The sequence below is a fragment of the Lissotriton helveticus genome, chromosome 12 (assembly GCF_964261635.1).
Source record: "Lissotriton helveticus chromosome 12, aLisHel1.1, whole genome shotgun sequence".
NCBI classification, from domain to species: Eukaryota; Metazoa; Chordata; class Amphibia; order Caudata; family Salamandridae; genus Lissotriton; species Lissotriton helveticus.
In genome coordinates this window covers 3108706-3135941 of record NC_136073.1, presented here as the reverse complement: position 1 = coordinate 3135941, position 27236 = coordinate 3108706, and the positions used below count along the sequence as shown (strand labels likewise).

The 27236-nt window shown below is 46.4% G+C and overlaps 1 protein-coding gene across 18 annotated transcripts in view; it reads left to right on the top strand.

Annotated features, from left to right (window-relative positions):
• DAZAP1 (DAZ associated protein 1) overlaps positions 1–27236 on the top strand; it is a 519254-nt gene that overhangs the window by 73847 nt on the left and 418171 nt on the right. For 16 of the 18 annotated variants that reach the window (XM_078669912.1, XM_078669924.1, XM_078669928.1 and 13 more), the window contains one exon: positions 25267–25377. In XM_078669912.1, the coding sequence (XP_078526038.1) occupies positions 25267–25377 (111 nt within the window). The remainder of the gene's footprint in view (positions 1–25266; positions 25378–27236) is intronic. The other 2 variants (XM_078669911.1, XM_078669913.1) reach the window with 1 other exon arrangement.

Here is a 27236-nt window from a genome sequence, read left to right as displayed (position 1 = left end):
TCTTGGAGCAGAGAGCCGAGCATCTAGCGCTCAAATCACGGTACCCTTCGCTCCAGTCTCGGTCCATTCTGATTTAAACGGACAATATGGCGACGATGTATTACTTGTACAAACAGGGTGGTACCTGATCGAGACCTCTTTCCATAGTGTCTCAAACCATCTGGAACTGGCTTCTTGCACGAGCCCTATCGATTGTGGCCATTCATCTCCCGGAGACTCTGCTCCCAGGTGGACACCCTAAGCGGAGACTTCGTAGAAGCTCAGGACTGGGTGCTCAACATCTAAGTCACTCAAAACATCTTTCAAAACTTGGGTGTGTCAGACATCGACCTGTTTGCAGACGCGGTAAACGCAAAATGCCCCGTCTTCGCATCCATGTTTACCCAACCAGGCTCTCAAGGGAATGCCCTTTTGATAGAATGGTCTCAGACATTACTGTACATCTTTCCACCAATTCCGTTGATTCCCACAGTAATCAAAAAGTTCTACAAGACCAAAACCAGAAGGATCCTGATAGCCCCGGAATGGCCTCGTCAGTGGTGATATCCGGACCTTCTTCAGCTATCAAAAGTACCACACAGGAGGTTGCCGTGCCGTCTAGATCTGCTATCTAAGCACGCAGGGAAGGTTTTTCAGCCAAATCTCTCATCCCTACTGTTGACGGCATGGCTCCTGAAGTACTACAGTATGGACACCTACAGTTTACTTCAGAATGCATGGTCATTCGCAAAGAAGCAAAGACCTTCCACTAGAAAATCGAATGCCTTCTAGTGGAATGTTTTTTCTCCAGTGTTGGGGTGTCTTTCACAGATTTGCATGGCTGAATCATTCCCCGTCGGAGTGGGAGCCCCACGGTACATAAAAAAATAAAAATATGCACATAATATCCCAAAAAAATTGGTAATAACCAACCAGGAAGTAAAGAAGCCCAAGCTACAAGAGTAAAAACGTCCACACTCATGACTATCCTAGTAGTTTTGTATTGTCCAAACTGCAGCCAATCGGGCGACCGCACCCACCAGAATGTTCTCCCTAAAGGCTCAGGCTCTCAGATTTTCTACCGCACCTCGTGTGAAGGGAGTCTCCCTGAGCTCTGCTCAGTTCTTCTCAAAATTCTCAGGATTTCTTGTTTTTAGGATGTCTTCCTCTAAGAAATCGTTATTCAGGCCTTGTGAATCTTGTGGTAGGCTCCGGCTTTTCTCAGAAGATCCCCACAAGAAATGCATCTTCTGCCTGTATCTGGATCATCAAGTGAAGGACTGCAAGATATGCAGGGCCTTCCCTCAAAAGACCCTCAGATTTAGAGAGGGCCGCTTACTTCTGTGGCTACAGAAGCTTACGGACCAGGACAATGCAGTTTCTGAGGTAGGAAGTTTTGCCTCTGGGTCATCTGTGGCATCTAGGAAGAGAGCTGCTGGGGAGGTTTCATCTTCTCCTGGGGCTAAGGTTGTGAGGAAACAACCCTCTAAGGGTTCAGAGAGGCCTTCCACTTCTAAGGCTACTCCTCCTGTCAAGAGCAAACCTTTGCCTTCCACGCCCCCGAGAAGATCAGTCAAAATTTTGCCTCCAAAACCAACTTCTGAGAAGATTCTACCTCAGAAAAAGACCCGGTCGTTGTCGATGGCGTCGACGACCCCTTTGTCGACTAAGATTTCCGTTGATGCAACTTCCACCTCAACGGAAACTTTCATCTCCTAAGCCTCAAATGCTTATGTCGTCTGCATCCTCCCCGTCGACGCTCGCCTACGTCTCTGGGAAACCCATATCGTCGACGAAAGAGAATGCGTCTACTTCTATCGTCGATGCCCCGTTGATGACCAAGATCAAGAAGACCTCTGCTTCGACGACGACCTAGTCGATGGCCACTTCATCATAGTCGACAACATCCTCGTCGTCGAGAACTACATCGTCGACGGCCAAATTGTCGACTAAGCCCTCCTCGTCTTAGAAGACAACTTTGTTGACGGCCACATCCTCGTTGGCGTTATCACCTTCAGGAATTATTCCTTCGTCGACGGGCCCATCGACGACTCTCCCGTCGACGCAAAAATTGTCTACATGTACTGAAATACAAGTTTGGTCACCGTCTACGGTTTTATCATGTACGCCGTCTACGACAAAGCCTCCTTTGCTACAAAGAGGTGGTGCTGTGCTTGAACCCTTATCTCCATTACGTATTTCTCCACATAAGGTACCTCTACAGGTTCCTGACAAATTGCTGGACTCAGAAGACAGTGAGGAAGATTCTGATGTGGATGATAGATTTAGGACAGCGACAAGTTCTTTGAAGCTGTTCATTAAATACCAGGAAGAAGATCAGGATGATCAACCTTCGCCTGAACAGGTGGCGTCGCCTGCTGCTAATATTCCGTCAGCTCAGATGCCTATAGCCTTATTAACTAATCTTCAGCATATGCTGGACGATTACTAGCGCTGTTTCCCGCCATCTGAATCAGTGGATTCCGTGCCTCCTACACCAGTGGTGCAGGCTTCCACATCAAAATACCATTCTCCTAGACCTTCACCAGTGATTTCACATCATTCTGCAGAAGCACACTCATCAGATGATGAAGAAAGGGAGTTATGTGAGGTAGATGAGAGATCTGTTGTTGGAGTGGGATGAATATCAGATCCAGACACCTTCTCCTCTGGCTCCTGCAGATTCACCTCTAGTGGACATTGGAGGTTTTCACCTCCTTCTGGAAAGAGCAACCCAACGTTTCCTAATCCCTATGGAAACTAAGAAAGAGGAATGCTTCCTCTATGATTTTAAAGACCAGCCAAGGAGACAAGATAGGGCAATTCCCATTATAGACTTTATATGGAAAGAAGGATTAAAGGTGATGTCAAATCCTGCATCAATTCCTCCAGTCTTGCCACGTCTGGACAAGAAATATAAAGCGCCTGACAAGTCTCCAACATGCCTTATAGGACACCCAAAGGTGGATTCCGTGATCATGCAGGCGGCCAAAAGACGGGCTAGAAATCCTTCTTCTCCGATCACAGCCCCACCTGGCAGAGACGGCAGGCGGCTGGACACGATTGGGAGACGAGTCTCCACTATGGCAGCGACAACAGTCCGGGCGGCCAATTCTCTAGCCATTCTGGGTCGGTACGAGCGACAAATGTGGTCTGACATCTCACCATACATAAACATGCTTCCGGAGCCTTCAAAATCTGAAGCTCTGAAGATACTGCAAGAAGGAGAACGGATCTCGACAGAAATTATTGACTCTGCAGTGGATGTTGCGTCCACTGGTTTCAGGAAGCTGGCAGGGGCTGCTGTCCTCCGTCGACAAGGCTGGTTAAAGGCTACTTCGTTTCGCCAGGCGGTACGAGCTAAAATACTGGACATGCCTTTTGACAGGAAGGCTTTGTTTGGCCAACATGTGGAAGAAGCCTTACAAACAATTAAAAAGGACACAGCCAGTTCTCTTCCAGGAGGTACTCATTAATAGTCATAAGCACTGAATTTAATAGTCATAAGCACTGAATTATCTCCGCCCATGAGCGGGAACCCGGAACACATAAACAATATACATATATATGTGTAAATATATCAAAAAGTACATAGTACTAAACTAATTATACACATATACATGTATAATAACCATAATATGCAGCCTAACATATATACATAGGCTAATAAAGCCAAACGTACACACGTTCTGAAGCATGAAAATATGCTGTATATAAATGCAATAAACAGGCATGAGCCCAAAATGCATTTCATAACCATGAAAACCTTTTATGTTCATCAAAGAACCTGTTGTAAACAGTTATTAGCCTAAAAGGCTGCATATGAAAAAATGTCTGTGTACAGAAAATCAGACTGGCACCCTGCCTTTAAGGCCCCAGAGAATCTGCACACTTTGCCTTTAAGGCCTCCAGGAGAACTCTGTTCCTATCATGCACCACAGGTGACAGGTCAGTTCTTTTTTCCGGCTTGTTCTGTGAGGAACCTGTAACTTGAGCTCTGCTCATTTTTGCAGTTTTTCTGTCAGAAGTTGGTTTTTTCTTGACTTTTTGACAATATACTACTCTGGTGATGGTTTAATACCTTTTTCTGACTAAACTGTTGGTGATTTTTTAGTCAGAATGCCACCTTTATTTTACAAATGTCCTTCCTGTGGGAAGAAGATGTCAAAAACGGACCCACACTCTGTTTGTGTGGTTTGTCTTCCAGCTTCTCATAAGGTGGAAGAGTGTTATCACTGCCTCAACCTTTCTAGTAGGACTTTAAGAGAAAGGGAGAAAATGAGGTTGCTGGGCCTTCTGGAGAGAGAAAGCCGTGGTGAGAAGGGCTCCAAGAGCTTGTTATCATCTGCTAAGCCATCTTCTCAACCCAAACGTCAAAGAACAGCTTCTCCTGAAGGTAGAACTAAGAAACATCAACTCCAGGGAGCGTCGCCGTCAAAAAAGGTGCGCTCGACGTCGAGATCCAGATCGCCGTCAGCATTGTCGGCGTCATAGAGGGCTCCATTATAGACGAGAGGAAGATCGAGACCTAAAAAGAGAAGGTCGAGGTCTCCATCGTGACGTAGGTCGACGTCGAAGCTTGGAGTGTCAGAGTCTAGGTCTCCCCCACCTGATGAAAGGTCGGTTTCGAGACTATCAAGACCAGCCTCTCGGACCTCACTTAGGTCTTTGTCGAGGTCAGACATAAGCCCACAGCTTGTAGTGACGTCTTCACCGCAGGGTCAGCAAGACGACAGGTTTGTGGCGGGTAAAGAGACAGTGCATCAGGACTCCTCTGTGGTGGCGCATTCTGGCTCGACCTCAGGGCACGTGTCCGATGACAAACAATTGGTGCCCAGACAACGGACTCCATCTGGCTCATTGAACTCTGAGCACAGTGTAGTCTCCAGAGCCTCCAAGTCTTCGGCAGGGCTGCATATTGTGCAGGTTTCACCTGAGGCTTCACCTGAGCGTGCGGAACGGCCTCTTAACATGTCACCGAGGTGGTTGGAAAGCCTGAGACATTGGAAGATGCGTCCAGATGCAGAACTGATAGGGATGAGGGCTCCGGTCCCTCAGACGGAGCTGCATAGAAGATCACGCTCGAAATCCCTAGTGAGAGAGAGATCTCGTTCAAGGGAGCGTAGGAGGCAGCGATCGGCAACTCCCCAGAGACGGCGTAGAACCCCTTCACCATCTTCTACGTCATCTTCGTCTTCTTCAAGGTCTTCATATAGAGACTATTCTCCCACTATATCATCTACTCCGCCTTCCAGAGTGTCTCCTGTAGATGATTTGAGCACATTTAATGGTGTGCTATGTCGTGGGGCGAATAAGTTCAACATCAAGATGGCAGTTCCCCAAGTGGCAACGTCAGTCATATTTGAAACCCTGCATCACAAGACGACTGGCAGGCCTCTTCTGCCGTTATTGCCTGGTTTGATAGAACCAGCAATGAGAACATTTTTTACTCCGGCCACGGTGGGTTCAGGTCCTTCCAGGATTGCAAAAAAGTACAAGGCGCCAGAAGAAGATCCACTATTTTTGCGCTCTGATCCACCTCCAGACTCACTTATTGTGGCGGCGGTCAGAAAAGCGCATTCTGCAGCATCTACCTCTTCTGCTCCACCTGAAAAGGATAGCAAGAGTATGGATTCCTTGGGGCGAAGAATGTGTAACACCTCTGGGTCGGTCATGAGAGTGGCCAGTGCGGCAGCCTTACTGGGCCGCTATGATCGTCTGCTCTGGGACTCAGTGGCTCGTTTTGCGGATAAACTCCCTAAGGAAGATCAAAAGGATTTCCTGGAAATTGTGGAAGAAGGCGGACTGGTGGCTAACCAGAGCATTAGCGCGGCTGCGGATTCGGCAGATCTGTCAGCCCATGGCTATGCACATGGTGTTTGTGCTAGGCGTTCAGCTTGGCTTCGCCTTGGTGGGCTAAAGCCTGAGGCACTGAGGAAAATAGTGAATTTACCCTTTAATTGTTCGACTCTGTTTGGATCTCACGCTGACGATGAGATGTCCAAGATGAAAGTGGAGTTGGACACTCTTAAGGCCGTAGGTCTTGAAAAGAAGAAAGAATTTAAAAGTCGGGGTAATTTTCGTCCCTTTGACAAGAGATCTTTCCAGCAGAGGAGCCAACAGACGAATTGGTCCTCGCAAAACCAAGGCCAGAATCAACAAAGGTCGCAATTCCAACAGCGGCGACCTGGGCGAGGCAGAGGCAATGGAAGTAGGCAGCAGTCATCCGCTACCAAACAGCCTCAAAAACAATGAACGGAGGCTTCCTCCACAACCGTGTGCCACTCCGGTTGGAGGAAGTATTGTGTGTTTTCTGGACGAGTGGAAACCGATTACAAAGGACAGATGGGTGCTGGGTATCATTCAGAACGGGTACCTTTTGAGATTCAAGAAGCCACCTCCTGTCATGCGTCCTCTAAAGATGTTACAGTGGAATGTAAAGCGTTTACAACAGGAAGCGAACATCCTTCTGAAGAAGAAGGCCATAGAACTAGTACCATCTCAGCAGAGATGTCTAGGCCTATACTCTCGATTCTTTCTCGTAAAGAAAAAAGGTCCAGCTACGGAGTTCAGACCCATTCTGGATTTAAGACGGTTGAGCAAATTCATTCGAAAGGAGAGGTTTCGAATGCTGGCTCTTCATCAAATCCTTCCCCAGTTACATCAGGGGGATTGGATGTGCTCCATCGATCTGAAGGATGCTTATTTTCATATTCCGGTATCCAGAAAACATCGCATGTTTCTCAGGTTTCAAGTAGCTGCTCATCACTATCAGTACGCAGTACTCCCATTCGGGCTGAGATCCGCTCCCAGAACATTTTCCAAATGTATGGCGGTAGTTGCGGCTTGTCTTCGAAAGAGACGGATTTTCATATATCCGTACTTAGACGACTGGCTTCTGAAGAGTTCATCCCCATCTCTACTGGAAGAACATCTATTGATATGCCTCCAACTCATGTGCAAGTTGGGTCTTCAAGTCAATTACAAGAAGTCCATAATGAAGCCCATACAGCATATTTTCATGCTTCAGAACGTGTGTAAGTTTGGCTTTATTAGCCTATGTTTATATGTTAGGCTGCATATTATGGTTATTATACATGTATATGTGTATAATTAGTTTAGTACTATGTACTTTTTTAGGTCTCGCCCTGCGATTGCAGGCCAAAGGCCTGCTGTCGCAGAGCGAGACTATTGTTATCATTCCGGCTTTCAAGGACTGAAAGGGAGAGGACAACATACTGGCACGTGCATGCAGCAGCAGCCTGCCGGGATCAGGTCGCGCGCGTCAACACGCGCTCCGATTCCGGCAGGCTTTTCACAACACATGCACAACACACATACAACACCCATACAGACCCCCACGCGCACGCACACATACACAGAGAACCCCCCCCCCCCCCCCCCCCCCGGCGCTTACACACACATCCCCTACCTCGTCTCGGCGTCTTCGTGCTCCCTTACCCCCGCTCCTCTGGTGCGCGCGCACCACTGGTCCTTCTTCTGTGTCTATGATGTAGATCTCCCATGAAGTGTTAACGCTGGAGTACGCAGGAAGAAATCAGACAACAACTAGGTCTCGGACACGTCTCCTTATTTCCGGATGACACAACACGCACGTGAGGTAATCTATTCCCTCGCCTCGACCGTCTCATAATTGTGACGCACGCAACCTCGTATACATATGTTACGCTGCAGCATCTTATTGGCAGTTGAAGAGCCGGCCGGCGACACTGCTTGGGTGGCAGGCTTGTTTTTTAAATGTCATAGTGGATGTATGCCTGTGTGGCTCAAAGGAGTGCCTCCTACCGGCAGAATCGGTTCCTTGGCCCTTATATTGTTACGGGAAATCGCCTGCTTTAGTTCTGCCAAGTAATAATTGGTTGATGAAAAAGCTGCAGACAAAAACTTAAAATGAGGTCCTTTGACCTCATTTAGAACTGAGTGAATGGGATGCCGACTGACATCCGATGCTGCTGTTCCATATACATTTCTGACAATTGTATTGTATTTGCAAACGGAGGCAAATGCCGTAAGGTAAATTACTCGATTTAGAGGAAATGTCATCCAGTTTAAGCGCGCCAGCAAGCGGAACTGCCCTCTAGTCGCCTGGGCAGTTGGCACGTACATCAGTAAGTCTCTGACTGTGCCCCGATGGAAGGCGGGCATGTTTATCTCCACAGTACCAAAGTCCGCCTGCAGTAATATAGAATGTCAGCTCAATCGCAGCAGTCGACTCTGTGCTACACTGAAGAATGTGTGTGGGGGAGGATATTGCTGCAAGGAAGCCAACAATGTATTATTCATTTAAAAGCACAGTGAAAACATAGACCATCTGCTACAACAGAAAATGTAGATGTTGAGGTGAAGCATCGTATTGCGCCAAATATGTTTTTTGCAGTTCAAAATGTGGCCAGATATTTTGCGTTTTGAGGAAGAAATAGCCTACATCTTTTGTTGTTGTGGATGACGATTAAGTGAAGCGTGTTGGCACGGTAGTTTTTGCAAAACGATATTAGATTATACATTTTAGTGAGGATGACTGCTGAGAATGGCACATGTTGTGTAGCGAATCGAAAAGCATTCAAACTGTAAATAACGCACATTTAAATAAGGAACATAGGTTTTTGTTTTTTTTTCTTTATCTTTTACCTGAGAGCCACTATGACGATTTTGTAACCTGAGTGCTTTGTTCACCCCGAAGAGATTCTACGTAAGCTTATCAACAAAATCATGTCAAACCATTGCAAAAGCGTAGTAATTGTCTGTGAGAAGTAGGCCGGTCTGAATGTAGATTTCGAGCTATAAGAAACGATCTCTCTCGGAAGATCAGCTCTGCACACTGCCGAAAGAGGATATTTTTAAAGTTAATTGTGAGATTATTCTAATACCTGGATCAATTTAACGAGGGTTTACGGTGAAGAAAATCCGATATTGAATTAGAAATATCCGAAGCTGTTGGTCACCAATGGAAGGTTATAGGTGGCATCGCTGCGGCTTTCTGTGGGGTTCATATCCACTGAAGAAAATTGACAGTTTCACGAGAACTATCTAGAGTAATTCACCAACACTGAGGAGCATGGAGCGTTACACTGGATGCTTCTGCATCTCAACGGTGTTCAACAGAGCAAACAACAAGATTGTACTGGGGTGTGCAAAGCTGCATTTTTTTAAATGACTATACTAGGGGTGTGAAAAGTTACGCATCTTAAAGCGAGACTGAAACGGTGTGATTCAGCAGCGCCGCGAGGGAGTGGAAAGCTTCATGTGAAGTGAGTAAATCGCTGCCACGTGGTACCCCTGCACTGCAATTCCCTGCTTTAAGAAATCCCGACCATAGTAAGCAGGGAAACGCCAGTACAACTGTTTACTAGCTGTCACACAGATATATCGATATCCCGAGTGTCAGTGAGTTAATCGTCGTCACTCTGCGTCTACAGTCCTCTTGGTACGTGATACCAAACAATTCCCACCACCGGAAATCACACCCTTCTTTCATGAGCGGATTGACAGCAGAAAATCGTCCGGTGAACAGTTACAACACTTGGGGAGGTTTGCCAGACTTCCTGAAGGGTAAGGTTTCCAGACCTCATCTGACTTATTGGCAAAAGGTTAATATTTGCCCCCATCGAAATAATACATGCTAGTGTGAGCAATATGGTTATGTTGTCTGAGCCTGTCTTGGAAATGTTCCTCTGCTGGATTTCAGGTTAGCTACAGATGGCACTGGAACTTCTCTATGTCTAGATCTTGATATCCAAAATGGGATATTCCGTAATCACTTGACATTTAGGGCTGCTTCAAATAGCAGTCAGAAAATTCATCATGTGATGTATGCCTATTTTTTTCAGTCAATCTCTGAATTGCTTTGAATTCCTAAAGGATTCTAAGAGTAATCCTGGCAAGCTGCAAATATAAAATATTAACACTATATGGAGGTACTCAGTACGCACTTTCACAAATGTACATTTAGTAGATGCACATGTTCTCGTCTGTAAAATATAACATGTAAGTGCATTTGCTAATGTTTTATTTCTTCATGTGGAGAAACATCTTTCCACACTTTCAAAATATCCACGATAATTGTAAGAGCATTTTCTACCCATTTCCATCTTGGCTAAGGACGTACTCCTGCCTTGCCAGAAATAAATCTCCAACTGTATCCAAGGGTTGAAAGTGCATCCTAAAAGCTTAGTGAATACCCACTATCATGCAGGCTTACAGGAGTTCACCTACTTAGGCAGGCATCATTGCCTTGGAATTCCCACAATTCGGCTATGTGTTTAGATTTTAACATGTGTAGAGTAAATTTCACCAAATCCCTGGTCACTGCCTTAGTGATTCACAAATAGTAAATTATAGTGACAGAGCAAGGGTTTTTGTTCACCATAATAGCATGAGGCACCACCTTAGTCCAAAGCTCTCACCACTGCCTTTCCACTCCAAGTCCCTCCCATAGCTGCATCTCCTATCCCAACCTTACTACAATAGCAAAACAATTTTTTTTGTCTGGAGTTTTATATGGTGTAAACTAGACCTGGAGGTATCAGAGCGCTTTACATGAGCACCAGTTATGTTACAGATGGACACATTCATTTTTTTAGGCACCGGGAGATTACGTGATTTGCCCAGAATCACAGAATGTTGAGCGTCCCCGACAAGACTTGAACCCGGTTCCCCAGCTCCGAGGTCGACCACAACCAGCCGTTTGGACGCATTTTATCCCCTTTTAACCATTTCCAACCCAGCTTCAAAACTCCTATAGGGCTTCCTATACAGCAAGCACAATTACAGATGGGTAGATTTTCATCAACCAGCTTCAACCCCTTTGTTAGGGAGGACATGAACTCTAAGTCCTTTGCATTACCCCTCGAGGGTGGAGTACATGTAAGACACAGTGTTGGATTCATAGGTGAAAATGTCTGATGATGTCACCAGAGGGATTTTCTTTTGTGGTTCTGACTGCCAGCTGCAAAGGAAAAGCTTCTCCTGAATTCTGTAGCTTTTGTTTGTTGACCAGTAGCATGCCATGTGTGCTTAATTTAAATGTGAATATTAAAGCAACCATAGCTAAAAGCTTCTGTTGCTTGTAATTTCATTGGTGCTTGAAGTACAGTACAGGTCCTCAAGTAGTGATTTGGACAGCAAATATAGCATTTTCCCCTTGTCAGTGGTACCACTCTCAGATTGCTGCAGGGGGGTGATCCCCTAGCAGGAATCCTTCCACGAGACCACCTCTGACTATTTTTTATTTGTATTGGTAGAGGGAACCCCAAAGCACAGGCCATAGCCCGTCCCGCAAGAACAACGACCATAGTAGTCATTTTTCCCACTGGGGGTATGACATAGACATTTTAAGGCATGAGTAAAGTGGGCAATTGCCCAGGGCACCACCTTCTGATGGGCCCCTGTGAAAGTGAACATTTCACTATCTCACTTCTGTTTGTTTCCCTATCTCAACCTTTAATGTATGAGTAAATATTGGTTGGCATGATGAGGTTTGAAGGAGTAGAAAATGGGTAATAAAACTCAAAGTTGTTCTGAGCAGGGGCCCCAAACTATTTCTTGCCTCGGGCCACCCTATGTTATTAAGATGGTACTGGGGTGACTGAGGGGTTACCACCTGTTTTTCTGCCCCTAATGGTCAGAAAATACCAGCAATATATTTATGAATAATGAATGGTATCCTAGGACAGGGCCATCCTGGTATTGGGTTGCACCCCTCTACACCTGGAACCCAAACATTATTTTTGTCAAATTGAAGGTGAGATTAGTGGTTCCCTCCCAATATGCCCACCCCAGAGGGAAAACACACTAGGGATAGGTTAAAAAAGGGAGCGAGATGAAGGTACTAGCCAGCCCATCATGGCATTGGGTTGCACCCCTAGAGTCCAACCAGCCAATGTGCCCCTGGAGAGGGTGGCAGATTGGCAGCTTACTCCCAGTTTTACCACCCATTGAGGCAGAAAATCCAAATAGAGACTGGGGATAGCTTTACGTAAATGGGGAAGTAGCCTGACCTGCCATGACTTTAGGCCTTAACCTCCACCTTGGGAACCCTGCTAACCCTTTTTAGGTCTCGCCTAGCGATGCACCTCATGCACTGCTCGCCTTGGCGAGATCTATTGTTGTCGGTTTGTCAGTGGAAGGGGGACAGGAGATGTGCACGCGTACGGAGGACAGGAGATGTGCACGCATGCATACGGGCATTTCAGCACAACGCGTGCATGGTGCACTTTCACAGGAGATGTGCACACGCCTGGACAGCACATGTGCACTGGTATGGTGTGCGGAAACGGTGCGCTTCCACCTTTTTTACTCCCACCTCATGCCTTTTCTTCTTGTTTTTATTGAAAATATGGCCACCATACAGATCACCACCTGGATCCCTTGTACTTTCCCTAGCTGTTTGCCCCGCCACGGGTGCAATTTCGCAGCCCCAATGCTTACTCAAATAGCTTTGCTATAGTAACCCCAGATGAACCTCGATTGTCGGTTGCTACTAATCGCTTAGCAGCAGCCTGCTACAAAGTTTACCAATGTTTTGTCAGCTAGCGTTCCTTTCGCAGTTATGCATGCGTATGATTCTGTTCCTGTCCTAACCACGGCCTTGAAGCACTTTTTGAGTTGAAGCAGTGTCTGTCAGAACACCGGATGTGCATGTTGATGCACGTGTTCTTTCCAACGATAAAGATGGCAGCGCCCTGGCTGGATCTCCGTTCCGAAGAGCCATCATTTAATGTGAGCCTCAGCAGGTGCCTCCATGTGAGAAACAGTGACCAAGAGTGAAGGGACGTTACATGGATGTCAATAATAGCCAGTGTTGACATTGGATACGCTGTCCCTAGTGACCTAGTTGTCAATGCTGCTTCCTATAAGAGCTTATCCTAATGAGATTTAAAGTGAGGGGCAGGTGGATGAGAGACAAGTGTTTAACTTATCGACGGTCCTAGCAGTGGACCCTAAATAAAAAAAAGATAACGTGGGATGGCACTGACGGTGCAGATGGAAGGACCATGACCTTTGAAAAGTAAACAACTTTCTTTAATCCCTTTACATGTATCCTATCATTCAGGGCTTAGTACTTGTAAGAAAATAGCTTGAGAAAACGCAGCAACAGAGGGGTGAGTTGAGCATGCCGCGGAGACTTTCAGTTGCAGGTTCCACAGTTCAGTGAGATGGTTGCCGTAATCTGTGTGCATTCTGTTACAGGTTTCTATTTCTGAAATGCAGCTTGCTGAGTTAATCCACCTGCTGCTCGAATCTATGTGTACCTTCAAGCATATTTTATATATTTATGGTGTATAGTTGAACTAGACTTCCCTCTTCAGCTATGCCGTCTATGCTAGCAGAAACGTCTACAACTTTAGGTTCCATGTACAGAACAGTATTGTGTTCGGTTGAAATCATACTCTTTCATACCCTTTGCAAGCACTGACAATGGCAGTTGTTTTAACGTCTGTAGTGAATTGGTTTTACTAAGCTTTGCTCATGCATAAGGTCTGCAGAGACCGAGCAAGCTCCCTTATCAAAAAGTGGTGTATGCAAATTACTGAAAGTAGCATTACAAGGCGGCCCTACAGAAATAGCCCAAGTACAACACCGATATCATCATTGCATGAATATATGTAGACTAGCAGCCCGTCCCGACGTTGTCCGGGAGCAATTAGGCTTCAGGGCCCCCGCCCGGCCCGAAGTTGTCCGTGGGTCCCCTGGAGCCTTCCTCCATATATTGCAGTATTATACCTCTATGTTTACTTTGTACGCTTTTGTAACCTCCACACGTCACTTTTTCCTCCTGTAATGCAGTATTATACCTCTGTTTACTTTGTACGCTTTTGTAACCTGCACACGTCACTTTTTCCTCCTGTAATGCACCGTTTGGCTCACTTTTGTAATGCACCGTTTGCTTGCTTACTTTGTACGCTTTTGTAACCTGCACACGTCACTTTTTCCTCCTGTAATGCACCGTTTGGCTCACTTTTGTAATGCACCGTTTGCTTCCTCTTGTATTTTGTTGGCTCACGATTGTCATTTTTGCTTCATGTAATGTAACGTTTGCTTTTGTATTTTGCCGCCGCTCACCGCTCCTAAATAAATAAATAAATAAATAACCTACCTGATCCGCCGCTCACCGCTCCTCCCCGCCTGTCCGCCGCTCCTCACGGCCTGTCCGCCACTCCTCACCGCCTGTCCGCCACTCCTCACCGCCTGTCCACCACTCCTCATCGCCTGTCCGCCGCTCCTCACCGCCTGTCCGCCGCTCCTCACCGCCTGTCCACCACTCCTCACCGCCTGTCCGCCGCTCCTCACCGCCTGTCCACCACTCCTCACCGCCTGTCCGCCGCTCCTCACTGCCTGTGCGCCGCTCCTCCCCGCGCTCATGTCCACCGGTCTTCTTCGCGCTCATGTACGCCACTCCTCCCCGCGCTCCTAGCGTCAGCACGCACGTCGCGGCTGGCGCTTCTTCCAAGGGACTACTTTCTTTTGTGGTAAATTTTTGAAATTACGTATATTTATTACGTTTATATAGCCTATGTCCATCTGCACACCCTAACGATTACAACGATGTATCGGGTGTGTGGATTGGCGCTGTGGTTCCCGAGTTTACCCGCCTCAAAGGTTCAAAGTTCTTCCTTTATAATAGTAGTATAGATATTAATTCATTGTTATACTGTTTTCAGATAGATCATACTCAGGCAATGACTGAGGCAAAGTTTTTTGTTTCAGAGATATGGTGCTGAGTGCAGTGGCCACAAATATAGTGCAAGAACTCAAAATGACAATATTAACTTTGAGCTCAGTCTCCCACATGAAACAAGCATGTGCAATGCAATAGGTCTAGCATTTGCGAGAGTTTAATCTATTTGCATTGTAAATAACAATTATTTTTATTTATATGCTTTGAAAACCTGCAAGCGGTGTGTAAACATGCACTTTGTACTTATAGTTGTTGCTTACAAGAAGTAAGGTTGGCAGCCTTGCTTCTCGTAAGCAAGGGCTATAAGAGCAAAGTGCATGTTTACGCACTGCTTGCAGGTTCTCAAAACACATAGATAAAAGGCATTGTCATTTACAATGCCAATAGCTCAATCTCTCGCAAATGCGAGACCTATTGCATTGCAAATGCTTGTGATATATTTACACATATATATGTATATTGTTTGTGTTCTGGGTTCCTGCTCATGGGCGGAGATAATTCAGTGCTTATGACTTTAATGAGTATACCCCTGGAAGAGAACTAGGATTACAGGTAAGTAACTAATCCATCTCTTGGCACCTTGCAGTTTCGTAAGCCGCCCTTTCGGGGTGCGAGAGGACGTGGGTCGTCCTCTACTCGAGGAAGTTATAGTCAACAATCCTACTACCGGTCATATCAAGGAAATCGGCGCTACTAATCTCAACGTTACCAGTCATATGGCCAGCGCAACGCCTCTTATTCCCAGAATAAGAAGCCTTCCTACCGCGGAAAGGACTCCAGCAAAAGACAATGAGTATCATTACCTGCCACAGCTACTGCCGCAGTCCCATGTAAAAGTTGGAGGGAGAATCTCAATATTTTATTCAATCTGGACCTCAATAACTTCGGACAAGTGGGTGCTAGAAATTGTAGCCAGAGGCCATGCTCTAGAGTTCGAAAAATTTCCTCCAAATTTCCCTCCAAAGGGCCCTCCTCCAGCTCATCTCAAGGAGTTGTTTTCCCAGATAAATCTGATGTTAAAAAAAGGAGCGATCGAAAAAGTCCCTCAAGGGAAGAGAGGAACAGGATTCTATTCACGGTTCTTTCTGATAAAGAAGAAATCCGGAGAATGGCGTCCAATTCTAGATCTCCGTTCCCTCAACAAATATCTAAAGAAATTATCATTTCGGATGTTAACGCTTCAGGAGATACTTCATCTTCTGTCAGCAGGGGATCACATGGCCACCCTGGACCTTCAAGATGCTTACTTCCATGTTCCCATTTTGCCCCGTCACAGGAGGTTTCTGCGTTTCAGAGTGGCTGGCAGGGATTTTCAGTTCAAGGTCCTTACCTTAAGACTACGATCGGCACCCAGAGTGTTTACGAAGGTCCTGGCTCCAGTAGCAGGGCACCTCCGCCTGGAGGGGTTCCAAATATTTCCTTACCTAGACGATTGCATTATCAAAGCGAATTCTTTCTCAGACACAAACGCTCATGTCCGAAGATGTCTGTCTCTATCCCAATCGCTGGGTCCTTCTATCAATCTCTGCAAATCACATCATGTTCTTTCGCAAAGGCAGACGTTCTTGGGAGCGACGTTGGACACGCAGTTAATTCAAGCTTTCATATCAGACGAAAGGCAAAAGAGAATCCAAAACCTGGCTCACATGTTACGCTCAAGAAGGTCAGTTTCAGTCCGACAGTTAAAGTCTTTTCTAGGAATGGTCTCTTCTTGCATCCCGTTGATACCAAATTGCCGCCTCAAAATGAGGTCCCTTCAAGAGGAACTCAACCTGCAATGGTTAAAAGTCTCGGGTTCATTCGAAAATCTCATTCTAATCGCTCCTCTGATGCGGGAGGCATTTCTCTGGTGGACTCAAGAAAGAAATCTAAAGAAGGGATGTGCGTTCCTTCAAGAAACGCCAAACTTCACTATCACCACAGACGCATTCCTCGAAGGTTGGGAGCACATCTTCAAGGGCTGGAGGTCAGCGGAAAATGGAGCCCTCAACAAAAGAAATGGCACATCAATCTGCTAGAACTAAGAGCCATCTTCTTAGCCCTCAAGTCCTTTTGTACAATCATTCTAGGAGCCACCGTATTGGTTTGCACGGACAAAGCTACAAGTATGCATTACTTAAACAAACCGGGAGGAACAAGGTTGGCTCTTTTGTCTCAGGAAGCCCAAAAAATCTAGGCTTGGGCGATACGGCACAGGATCAATCTCTTAGCAGTTCATGTTCCGGGAGTTTCAAATGTTCTGGCAGATACCCTCAGCAGGTCAACTGTGTTCACCCACGAATGGGAGCTGCATCAGCCGATGGTGGATTGAGTCTTCCAACAGTGAGGTCATCCCGATCTGGACCTCTTTGCGACCAAGAAGAACAGCAAATGCCTATTCTTTGCAAGCTGGCTTCCCCACAAGGATTCTCAGGGGAATGCATTTTTGATTAACTGGTCTCAGATATATGCTTACGCATTTCCTCCAATACCGTTGGTTCCCAGAGTGCTCCGGAAAATGAAGAAAGAACCTTGTTGCCTAATTCTCAACGTCTCCAGGTGGCCTTGCCAATTCTGGTTCACCGAACTTCTCCTGTCAGAGTGCGATCCAATTCAGTTTCGACCAGTACCGAATCTCCTGTCCATTCAGAATGGTCAGATTTGCCATCCGGATCCTGCTTCTCTGAAATTAGCTGCCTGGCGCCTGAGCACCTTGAATTTGATCATCTAAATATTACTGCCGATTGCAAGGAAGTTCTGGCTAACGCGCGAGCTCCTGCTACAATAAAGACTTAAATGGAAAAGATTCTGCATATGGTGTCAAACTGCTGGTGTTTCACCCATTTCATGCAACACCGGAACAGATATTACCTTTTTTCTTGCACTTAGCGAGATCAGGCCTCTCTCATGCAACATTAAAAGTCTTTCTGGCAGCCATTTCAAGGTTCCGACAGGATGGGTACAATTCTCATTATGCATCAAGAATAATACAACAGTTTTTCAAGGAACTATAAGGAATGTTTCCTCCTGTACGTCGTCCACCTCCATCATGGCATCTTAATGTGGTATTAGCGCAGCTCGTGCGCCACCAGTTTGAACCAATTCACATAGTGGATCTTAAATTTCTAACCTGGCAGGTTTCTCTGTTGCTAGCTTTGACTTCGTCTAGAAGAGTCAGTGACATTCAGGCTTTCACCGTCAATTCGCCTTTCTTACAATTCAATTCCAATTCTGTGGTGCTGCGTACAAATCCTAAATTTATGCCTAAGGTGCCTTCATATTTTCACCTAAAAGAACAAGTCATCTTGAAAACATTTTTTTCTAACCTGCAATCCCCTGCGGAGAGGGCATTGCATACCCTTGACATCAGAAGATGTCTTAAGTTCTATTTACAAAGGACCTCTACCATTCGGAAATCCGATCAATTGTTTGTTGCCTATGGAAAGATATGGCAAGGACAAGCGGTGTCTAAGCAGACCATAGCTAGATGGATTTCTGCTGCTATTGACGTTTGCCATTGCCAAGCTGGAAGACCTTTGCAGACAACTCCAAGAGCACACTCTACGAGGGCAGTTTCTTCATCAACTGCTCTTTTCTCTGGTGTTCCTCTTCAGCAAATCTGCAGAGCGGCTACTTGGTCCAGCAGACATACTTTCACCAAACATTACAGTTTGGAAGCTGCCAGCGAGGCTGATACTTCAGTGGGACAAACGGTTCTCTGTAATCTTTTCAGATAAGGTGAGCCTCTGTTTCCCTCCTCTTCTGTACTGTGTGAGAAGTTGGCCTGATATATGATGCTCACTAGTTTTAGTGATCACCTTGTATCAGTCCAAACAACCCTTATGGTGATTGGTTGTAAGTCAACCTTATAGACCAGCTATCCTAATGGTAGCATGGACAAAGCAGTCTTAGGCTAAACTCTTTTGGCATGTGAAGCCAGCTGTTTTACCACAATATAACCCCTTGAATACCAGATGAAAGGACACCACACAGGTTGTTATGAAAATAAACACTAGATTTATTAATAACAACACCTCTGAACTCTTTATGAGGTCAGAGGGCTAAGCACATGACAATCTCTTACGAAAAATACGACAAGTTGCACAAAATTACAATGGTGCCCTAGGGGCACGACAAACCATATACTAAGTAAGTGGAATGTGAAAGTCGATGGAAGGAATGGAGCTGTCCAGAGGCTGTAGGATCGATGGGACCACGCTACACTAACTTTAGGTAAGTAATAGGAGGCCCACGGAACGCATGTGCTGAGTGTGAACTCACACGCGAGATGCGTAACAACGTCTATGGACAGTACAGTTCAAGTTAAAAGGTAAGTACGGACAATCCTGACTAGGTAGGACTAAAACGACTGTGGAACTGGACACTAGGACAGTTAAACTACCCTTGAGCACCGAAATGCTCTCGTTACCTCACCCACGGGCTGCGGGTGCATAGGTGTCAAAGTGTCGGGTTCTCGCGTTGAAGTCTATGGAGCCTGGAAGAAAAGGTGCTGCAGGCGAACAGGAGGAAGATGTCCGGTGCGATCCAAGGGTGGATCGGTGAAGAAGAGGACCTGAAAGCAGAGGGGACAGTGTTCAAAGTCACTAGCCAGTGACCGGTGTGGAACCAGGAAGGAACCAGATGCTGTCGTCGCGATCAGGTGAAGAGTGGACGCTTGACTCTGCAGCCACCTGGACCAGGAGGTGTCTTCGACGACCAGGATGGAGGCACGAGCTGTCCCACGCAAGCTCTCGCTGTCGGCGGTGTCGGATCCGGGATTGGAGTCAACAGGCCTTGGCAGATGCAATCCACGCGGTGAATGGAAAAGGCGTCTGATGCGGACTAGGAGAGTCTGGGGTGCCCCTCTTTTGGAAGGGAGCAAGGGCCAGTCTGGAGCAACCAGACCAGCAGTGAAGATTTCAAGGTTCGCCGTCTAGGAGGCCACAAGCCAGCCGGCAAGTGACCAGACAACGCGTCGAGCAGCAAACAACCTCCAGCTTCCACGCAGATCTCGTGGAAGCTGGAGGGCTGATCTTCGGTGCAGGGGCTGCTCGGGGCTGCGGCTTCTCAATCCCCAGAGCACTTGGTCGAGTTTGCCTCGGGAGTCGTGCTGGAAGCGAAGTGCAGTTTCTTTCAAGATGGCCGTCCCACGTGTCTCGTCGCACCCACGGGTCTCAGCTTTGCTGCAGATGTGAGTTGAGGTCGGAGAGGTGCGGGAATCCGGGTCTCGTCGGGCTCTGAAGTCTGGATCCTCGAGGGAAGACGACAAAGGGAAGCCGCTGGACGCTTGATGGTGCCTGCAGTTGCAGGGTGGACACTCCTTGCCCACAAGGGAGATTCTTCAGTCTTCTGTGGAGCAGAACGTCGAAGTCCAGAGTTTCTTCTTGTAAAGTTGTTATGGATAATCTAATTTGGAATGGGACCATCTCCTACCTTTATCCTACTAAAGGGGGCTGTACTACGACAAGGTCCCGCCTGTGGGTGGGACCAGGAAGGGGGGTGGTTACACCCCCTATCCTTTGTCCGGTTTTCGCGCCAGAGCCGGGGCAGGGATGCCCCAGCAACTGGTTTGAACCGGTGTATGCACAGGGCACCTTGTGTGCCCCAGGCATGTCTCATTCCTTTCAGGCCTGTCCTACCCAATACACAAAATCATGTCTGAGGTGGTGCTAGCACCTCCCAAGGCAGTAAACCCTTTGTCCAAGCCTCCCTCGCTGGAAGGACTCCCAGCAGCAGGAGGTCAGACTTGTGTCTGTGGTGGCAGCATCCATTTTGTGATGCCAAGGCTCGAGTTAACTTTAACTGGGGTTCTCAGTTACATACATGTCGTGTCCCTCTAGAAGGGTGGAATGCTACCACCGTCTGGCGAGGGGGTAGTATTCCAATTCGTATGACACCTTACTCGACATGTTTTGATAATGTTATACCAGAGTTAGCATTTAACCGCGAGGTTGATAATGCACTTAAGAGTATATGGTATAGCGTTATCATGGAAACAGCTAAAGGACTTGGTTCCGAAAGCTGTAGACAGGCTCAGCTCATGCTAGAGCACCACCTCACATAATTCCAAGCACTCTGCCTTCAGGATTGATAAGGCCTGCCATAGGAGTGACTGATAGGAGGATATGTGTCCATTTTTAGGGTTAGATATAGGTATACTATATCTATAGCAAAGGGTGATTACACCACCTTGCCCCAGCTGTCATGCAGCCAGTTGTGTCAGTTTTAGATGGCCAGCCAGGGGTGGCATAATACATGTTTCAGCCCCTGGTAGGCCCTGGGTACACCTATGCCCTGGATACCTAAGGTACACTGTACAGGGACTGATAAGGTGGCCCAGTACCAATTGGTAAATGCACCTAAAGTACATGGTTGTCAATTTAGAGAGAGAACAGCTAGGCTGTGGGTCTGATTAGCAGGCCCACAACCAGGGAAAGTCGTAAACCAGTGAAACAAAAAGCAAAAAATCTGGGGTGACCATAGGATTGCAGACCCCACTCTCCTACATACTGCTTTTCAGACGCTTATTATCATGCCTAATATTGAGTACATTCTCATGTAATTGCAAGTTTTCATGTATTTATGAATATTAGCAATTTTACTTTGTAATTGCATATGCTTGCTATGTACAAATTTGTTACAAATAGCGTCTTCCAAGCATTGTTTCCGTACTGCTATCTACTCTGATTTAAGTATTTGAATCTATGAAAGACAATCCAATACTGGAGAAGAACAATAGTTACTTACCTGTAATCTGTGGTTCTCCAGTATTGGTAGATTCACATGCCCTCAGAGGCTCTTAGGCTGTAATGTTTAGGTTCACTTCTGTGCGAGAAAATCTGAGAGCCTGAGCCTCTGGGGAGAACATTCTGGTGGGTGCTGTCGCCTGATTGGCTGCAGTTTGGACTATACAAAATGACTAGGATAGTCATGAGTGTGGAAGTTTTTACTCTTGTAGCTTGGGCTACTTTACTTCCTGGTTGGTTAGTACCAAGGTTTTTTGGATATTATGTGCATATTATTGCTTTTTTATGTACCGTGGGGCTCCCACTCCGACGGGGAATGATTCAGGCATGTGAATCTATGAAAGACACCAATACTGGAGAACCACAGATTACAGGTAAGCAACTATTGTTCTTACCTATGGTGTGTGAACAATGGACATGATCCAGTCGGGTTCATGAACAAGTGATTTTATCATATTTGCTGCATTTGGCCAAATCTGAAAGCAACACGTTTTGATATATTCCTTACCTTAGAATTACCCCTAAGTGTCAGACTGGATCCAGAAAGTTTTTGTCAGCAGTACCCCTGCGCGTCGTGCGGCTCCACGTCCGTCGTTGGCGTCATGGTCGCCGAGATGACGTCGTAGCAGCTACTTGGACCCGACCGCGCGCGCTGATGTCAGTTCTTTCTTTTTCCGCGTCAGCAAGCGCAGATCCGGAGAGAGCGGTACCCCTTGTCAATTTTTGACTGAGTTTTTCCAGGCCTTTTTTTCTCTGTTTTTCGAGTCGATCGACTCCTGGTGCCATATGGATGCCCTTGTGGGAATGATGTCGGAGGCGGACCGGCACCGCGCGTGTATATACTGCCTGGGGCGCGACCACGACCCAAAGTTGTGCCTCGACTGCCAGGCCATTGCGCCCAATAATATTGCGGGAGCAGTCCCGAAAGTTGCTTGAGGTCCGGCAGTCTGCTCAGTGCCGCTCAAGGTCCCGGTCCCGTCGGAGGTCGAGGGACCGGTCGCTGAGCCATCACTATAATCCATCAGGATTGAAGTCTTCGCATTCGGAGTCAGGTAAGACGAAGCAGCACAAGAAGTCGAAGAAGCGTCATCGTTCTGACATCGCCTCACGTGACACGGCTAAGGGTGCGGGTTGTGCCTTCCCTGCGGCTCTGGGGGAGCCTATGCAGTGCCGTCACCCGCCCTTCCCGGATCCGTTGGCGACTCCGGCCCAGCTGCAGGAATTTGTCAGCTATGGCCTGCGTCTTCGGCCCTACGGGCCCCGCCGGTGCGCCTTCGGGCCCCACCGGTGCGCCTTCGGGCCCGACTGGGGGTCATTGCCCTTTGCTGTCAGAAGCTACGGCATCGCTGTCAGCTCTGGCTCCGGCGCCGCAGGGCCCCAAGAATCCAGGCCTGGATCCCAGTCGACGCTGGTTGACCTTGTGACACCTCCACCGATGCCGACCCCACCAGCACCACCTCTGACGTCGCCTGTGCCACCAGACGTCGTCGTCGTCCCCGGTTTCAGCCCCGATGTGGACACGGCGTCGGAACAGCGTTGCTCGATTACGACGCACATGGGGCCTTTCGATCCCTTTGTCCAACCTCCTTATTTTCTTTGAGAAAGGTTTACCCTCCAATCAGGGCTCCTTCTCTAACATGGGAGCTTAACATTGTTTTAACAAAGTTTGATGGGGTCTCCTTTTGAACCTATTCATAAAACTTCTTTACAACAGTTAGACATTGAAAGCAGCTTTTCTAGTGGCTATTACATCTGCTCGCAAAGTGAGTGAGATCCAGGCGCTGTGTTGTAAAGAGCCCTACACTGTTTTTCATGGTAACAGAGTGGTTCTAAGAACACATCCGAGTTTTTTACCTAAAGTTGTCTCGGATTTTCATATTAATCAGGCAATCACACTCCCTATATTCTTCCCGAATCCTTCAAATCCTCCAGAAAGGTCCCTACCTTCTCTGGACCTTCTGAAATTTTATTTAGACGAAATAAAGGAACTAAGAAAATCAGACCGTCTGTTTATTAACTATGGTTCCATAAACACCGGCTCAGCAGCTTCCAAAAGACCTATCTCTAGGTGGATAGTGTCTTGCATATCATTGTCATACCAACTGGCCAACAAAACCCTCCCGGGCAAACCTAAGGCCCATTTTACTAGGGGAAAAGCCTCTACCACGGCTCTCCTTAAGAATTTGCCCATTGCAGAGATTTATAAAGCTGCTACATGGCGATCAGTTCACACTTTCACTTGTCATTACTGTTTGGACTTCGACACAGGTGGATGCTCAGTTTGGGCAAGCCTCTCTGAGAAATGTATTTGGTTAATGCCATGTAACATGTTTTCTTTAACTGTAGTTGCTGCTGTTTGCTCGTCCGCAAGGAAGTGGGTATGGACTTGCTACTCTATTCAGTGCTTATGACTATTGATGAGTATCCCCTGGAAGAGTAGGATAAGTTACTTTTACCTGTAATCCTAGTTCTCTTGCAGGGGTATACTCCTCAAAGTCATAAGCAACCCTCCCGCCTCCCCGGACGAGCATTAAAAGTGCTATACTGAGTTGATTGCATCATATATGCTGGATCCTTAAGGTGTATACACCGTAAAAAAGAACTGACCTAACTGTCACCTGTGGTGCATGATGGGAGCAGGGGGCTCCTGGAGGTCGTACAGGCACGGTGTCCAGGTTCTTGGAAGCCTTAAAGGCAAGGCGCTAGTTTTACCTATACAGTGATGTTATTTATCTATGCAGCCTCTGGGCTAATTGCCTGCTATTACCGGTTTTCTTTTCTGAAAATAAAAGGTTGTTGTGGAACACTATTGCAGTACATGTTCTCTATTGCAATATTTGTATATGATGTTATTTTAACACAATAGAAATACATGTAATTTTGGCTTCTAAGCCTATTGTATATATAATAGGCTGCTATTTGTGTTTATATGTATGTTTGGATAGTACTCTGTACTTGTGGTTCTAAACATACACTTATATATGTATTGTTGTATATGCTCCGGGGTCCTGCACGTGAGTGGGGATTATTCAGTGCTTATTACTTGGAGTATACCCCTGGAAGACCACTAGGATTACAGGTAAGTAATGTATCCTTCCATTTATAGGTGGGTTATAGAGCACATATTTTCTTTTTTTTTATTTGACAGAGTTTTATGTACCGCAAACCTGACCCGAATCGGGTATCAGAGTGCTTTACATAGCACCAGTTGCATTACATGAGAACACATTCATTTTTTTAGGCACGGGGAGCTTAAGTGATTAGCCCAGAATCACAGATGTTCAGCGTCATTACTGAGACTCGAACCCAGTTCCCCAGATTTGAGGTCAACCGCCCTAGGCCGTTAGGCCAACTCCTCTCCCTTGTAACAGATGGGGACTTTGTGAGAAGTGCACAGCTTGGTAGTGGGAGCAATCACCTGCTTCCACCACCTGAGGTTAGTCTTTCAAGCACACTTAACGTGGTAGAGTTTCTGTGCAACTGTCGTCCACAGGCACAAGGCCCACCTTGTCTGAAAAACTAGGAACTCCCAAGTAGCCATGGTGCGTAACATTTATTAGTTTCCTACTCTCCTGATTATTTTAAACCTGTCCACAAGTAGGCCACTTTGAGGTGTTTGGTTTTACTTGTGATTGTTAGTGAGTTTGTGATGTGTCTTTTTAGTTTTAAATTGGGTTCTTTGGAAGTACAGCAAATGGAGCAATAGATATGTGGTGCAAATCCCACACACGCTCCTCACATTGTGTGCTGCTTGAATTTTGACTTTAACTGCTTTACACCTTTGACACAGGTTGCTGTGAAAGTCAATCAGAGGTTTGTTCCACTTCCTACCCAGCTGACAAACTTTATCCCATCTTCTTACAGCAGAAAGGCCCTAAGGTAGATCCCACCAGATCAAATAAAATCTTTGTTGGGGGAATCCCTCACAACTGTGGAGAGACTGAACTCCGGGACTACTTCAAGCGATTTGGTGTGGTGAGTAATATTCCAACATCTATTTGCTTCTTTTCATACACTGCATCCCACAACCTCTGGTTCGCGGCATGCATAGGTTGTAGCTGTCTTGTTGTCCTCACGTATTTCTTAGTTCATGGTTGTGTTTTCTTTCGCTTGCAGTAGAATTTAAATCATGTAGTGCTCACATTGCTTTGGAAATAAAGGGGGTTTTCTACTATTGAGGAAAGATTCTCCTTTTCATAGGTGCTGAGGCATCTTTGCAGGTTGGTAGAGAAATAACAGCAAGAAAGTGTCCTGTTAGCAAAGAAGAAATGTTTAGCCCTCTTTGTGTAATCTTCCGTAGCCTGTCTCATATCAACTGCTCAATTCCCAGTTTGTAGGAATTGGTGCCATTTTGTAACTGGATCAAAGGTGTGTTCTCTGGGATTTATAAAAGACTGGAACTGGGTATCTAGCCATGACATGTTGATCTACAACAACCTCTTCTTCACTCAACACTTTTTCGTACTTTGGTTCAGATACTAGGAATCAATCTCATGCGGTGGACATGTTTCTTGCCTATTAGGTGGATCTAGCGCCAATTCCTTAGGACCTAGTAAAATTGTGGTGAATCTACATTAAAAATAATGGTAATGTGGTGTCCTAACCTAATGTTACCATGTATGGCACCTAGAGGTGTAGTACCTGTTGATGCGACAGCCAATCTAAAAACTAATAGCAAAAGGCCCCATCAAATCACGGCATGTAAAAGACATGTTAAAGTATCAAGTGTTAGTAGTATTGCGCCAAGGTGACGGCAGACCTACTCCGTACTGCTGGATCCGGGAGGTGCGGGGTAGGTCTGCCGTCACTTTAGCGCAATAATACTGGCATGTCTACCGCATGAGATTGAGTGCAACACCCTGCAGCATTAATGCAGAGAGTCGCCACTCCATTTTTAATCAGGGTGGAAGGCAGGGTCATTAAAATTGTTTTGCCTGACTTTTCCATTTTCCTGTTTTAACTCACTAGGTCTACTTGACCAACACATTTAACCTTCTACACTCTATAGGTCCCTTGCACCCACTGCACCTAAACAGCAAGGAATAAAAGATCTCCGCCAAAGAGTCCCGCCATAGGGTGCCCGACGGGTATTGCAGCACCAACCCATTAGGAGCATGCCCGATGATGAAGCATGACACCCAGCGGACTGGGCTTGTGAGGGCCCTCATTCCGAAAGGAAGGATTCCCCCCCTCCTTTCGTGAGATACCTGTGAGTTCCTTCTTAGGATCTCGCCTCTTCTCCTCCCCTTCATTCAGTAGAGTATTGTAGCTGTAGTAATACAGGGCTATGAAAGCTTCAGGTTGCAGTTTTTGGCACATGAAGGGCAGCTAATATATATACGCATGTGGTCATTCGGGTATACTGTCGAACTTGGTGCTGGAAATCAGTGTTCGAGCCTCGTCCACATCCTGTTACTGTAGAGAAATGATGTAATCTACGCATACCTGAAAATGTACTGTAAATACGGTGCTCATGTAAATTGCTGACCTAGTTTTGGGTGGATTTGCGCTATATAAATGTGCAAATTTTTTTTTTTTAATAGAGCAATAGCACACACTTATAAATGTAATATACACTTTGCTTGCAGTATTGTAATGATCCAGTTTTTAAGTTCGTATTTGTAGAATGAGCGAGAGAAAGGTATATAATCGAAGTTTTTGTTACTGCCAGAGGTAAGATGGTTGCATACGCTGTTTACAGCACAATATAATGTGGTAGGGCCCAGGAGCAGCATTTTACAAACATAATGAATACTCACACACACACAGATAGATAGTTGAAGTGGGTACGGGCACATGCGCTTGACTCCATTTTATTACGTTGCTGTTGGTAA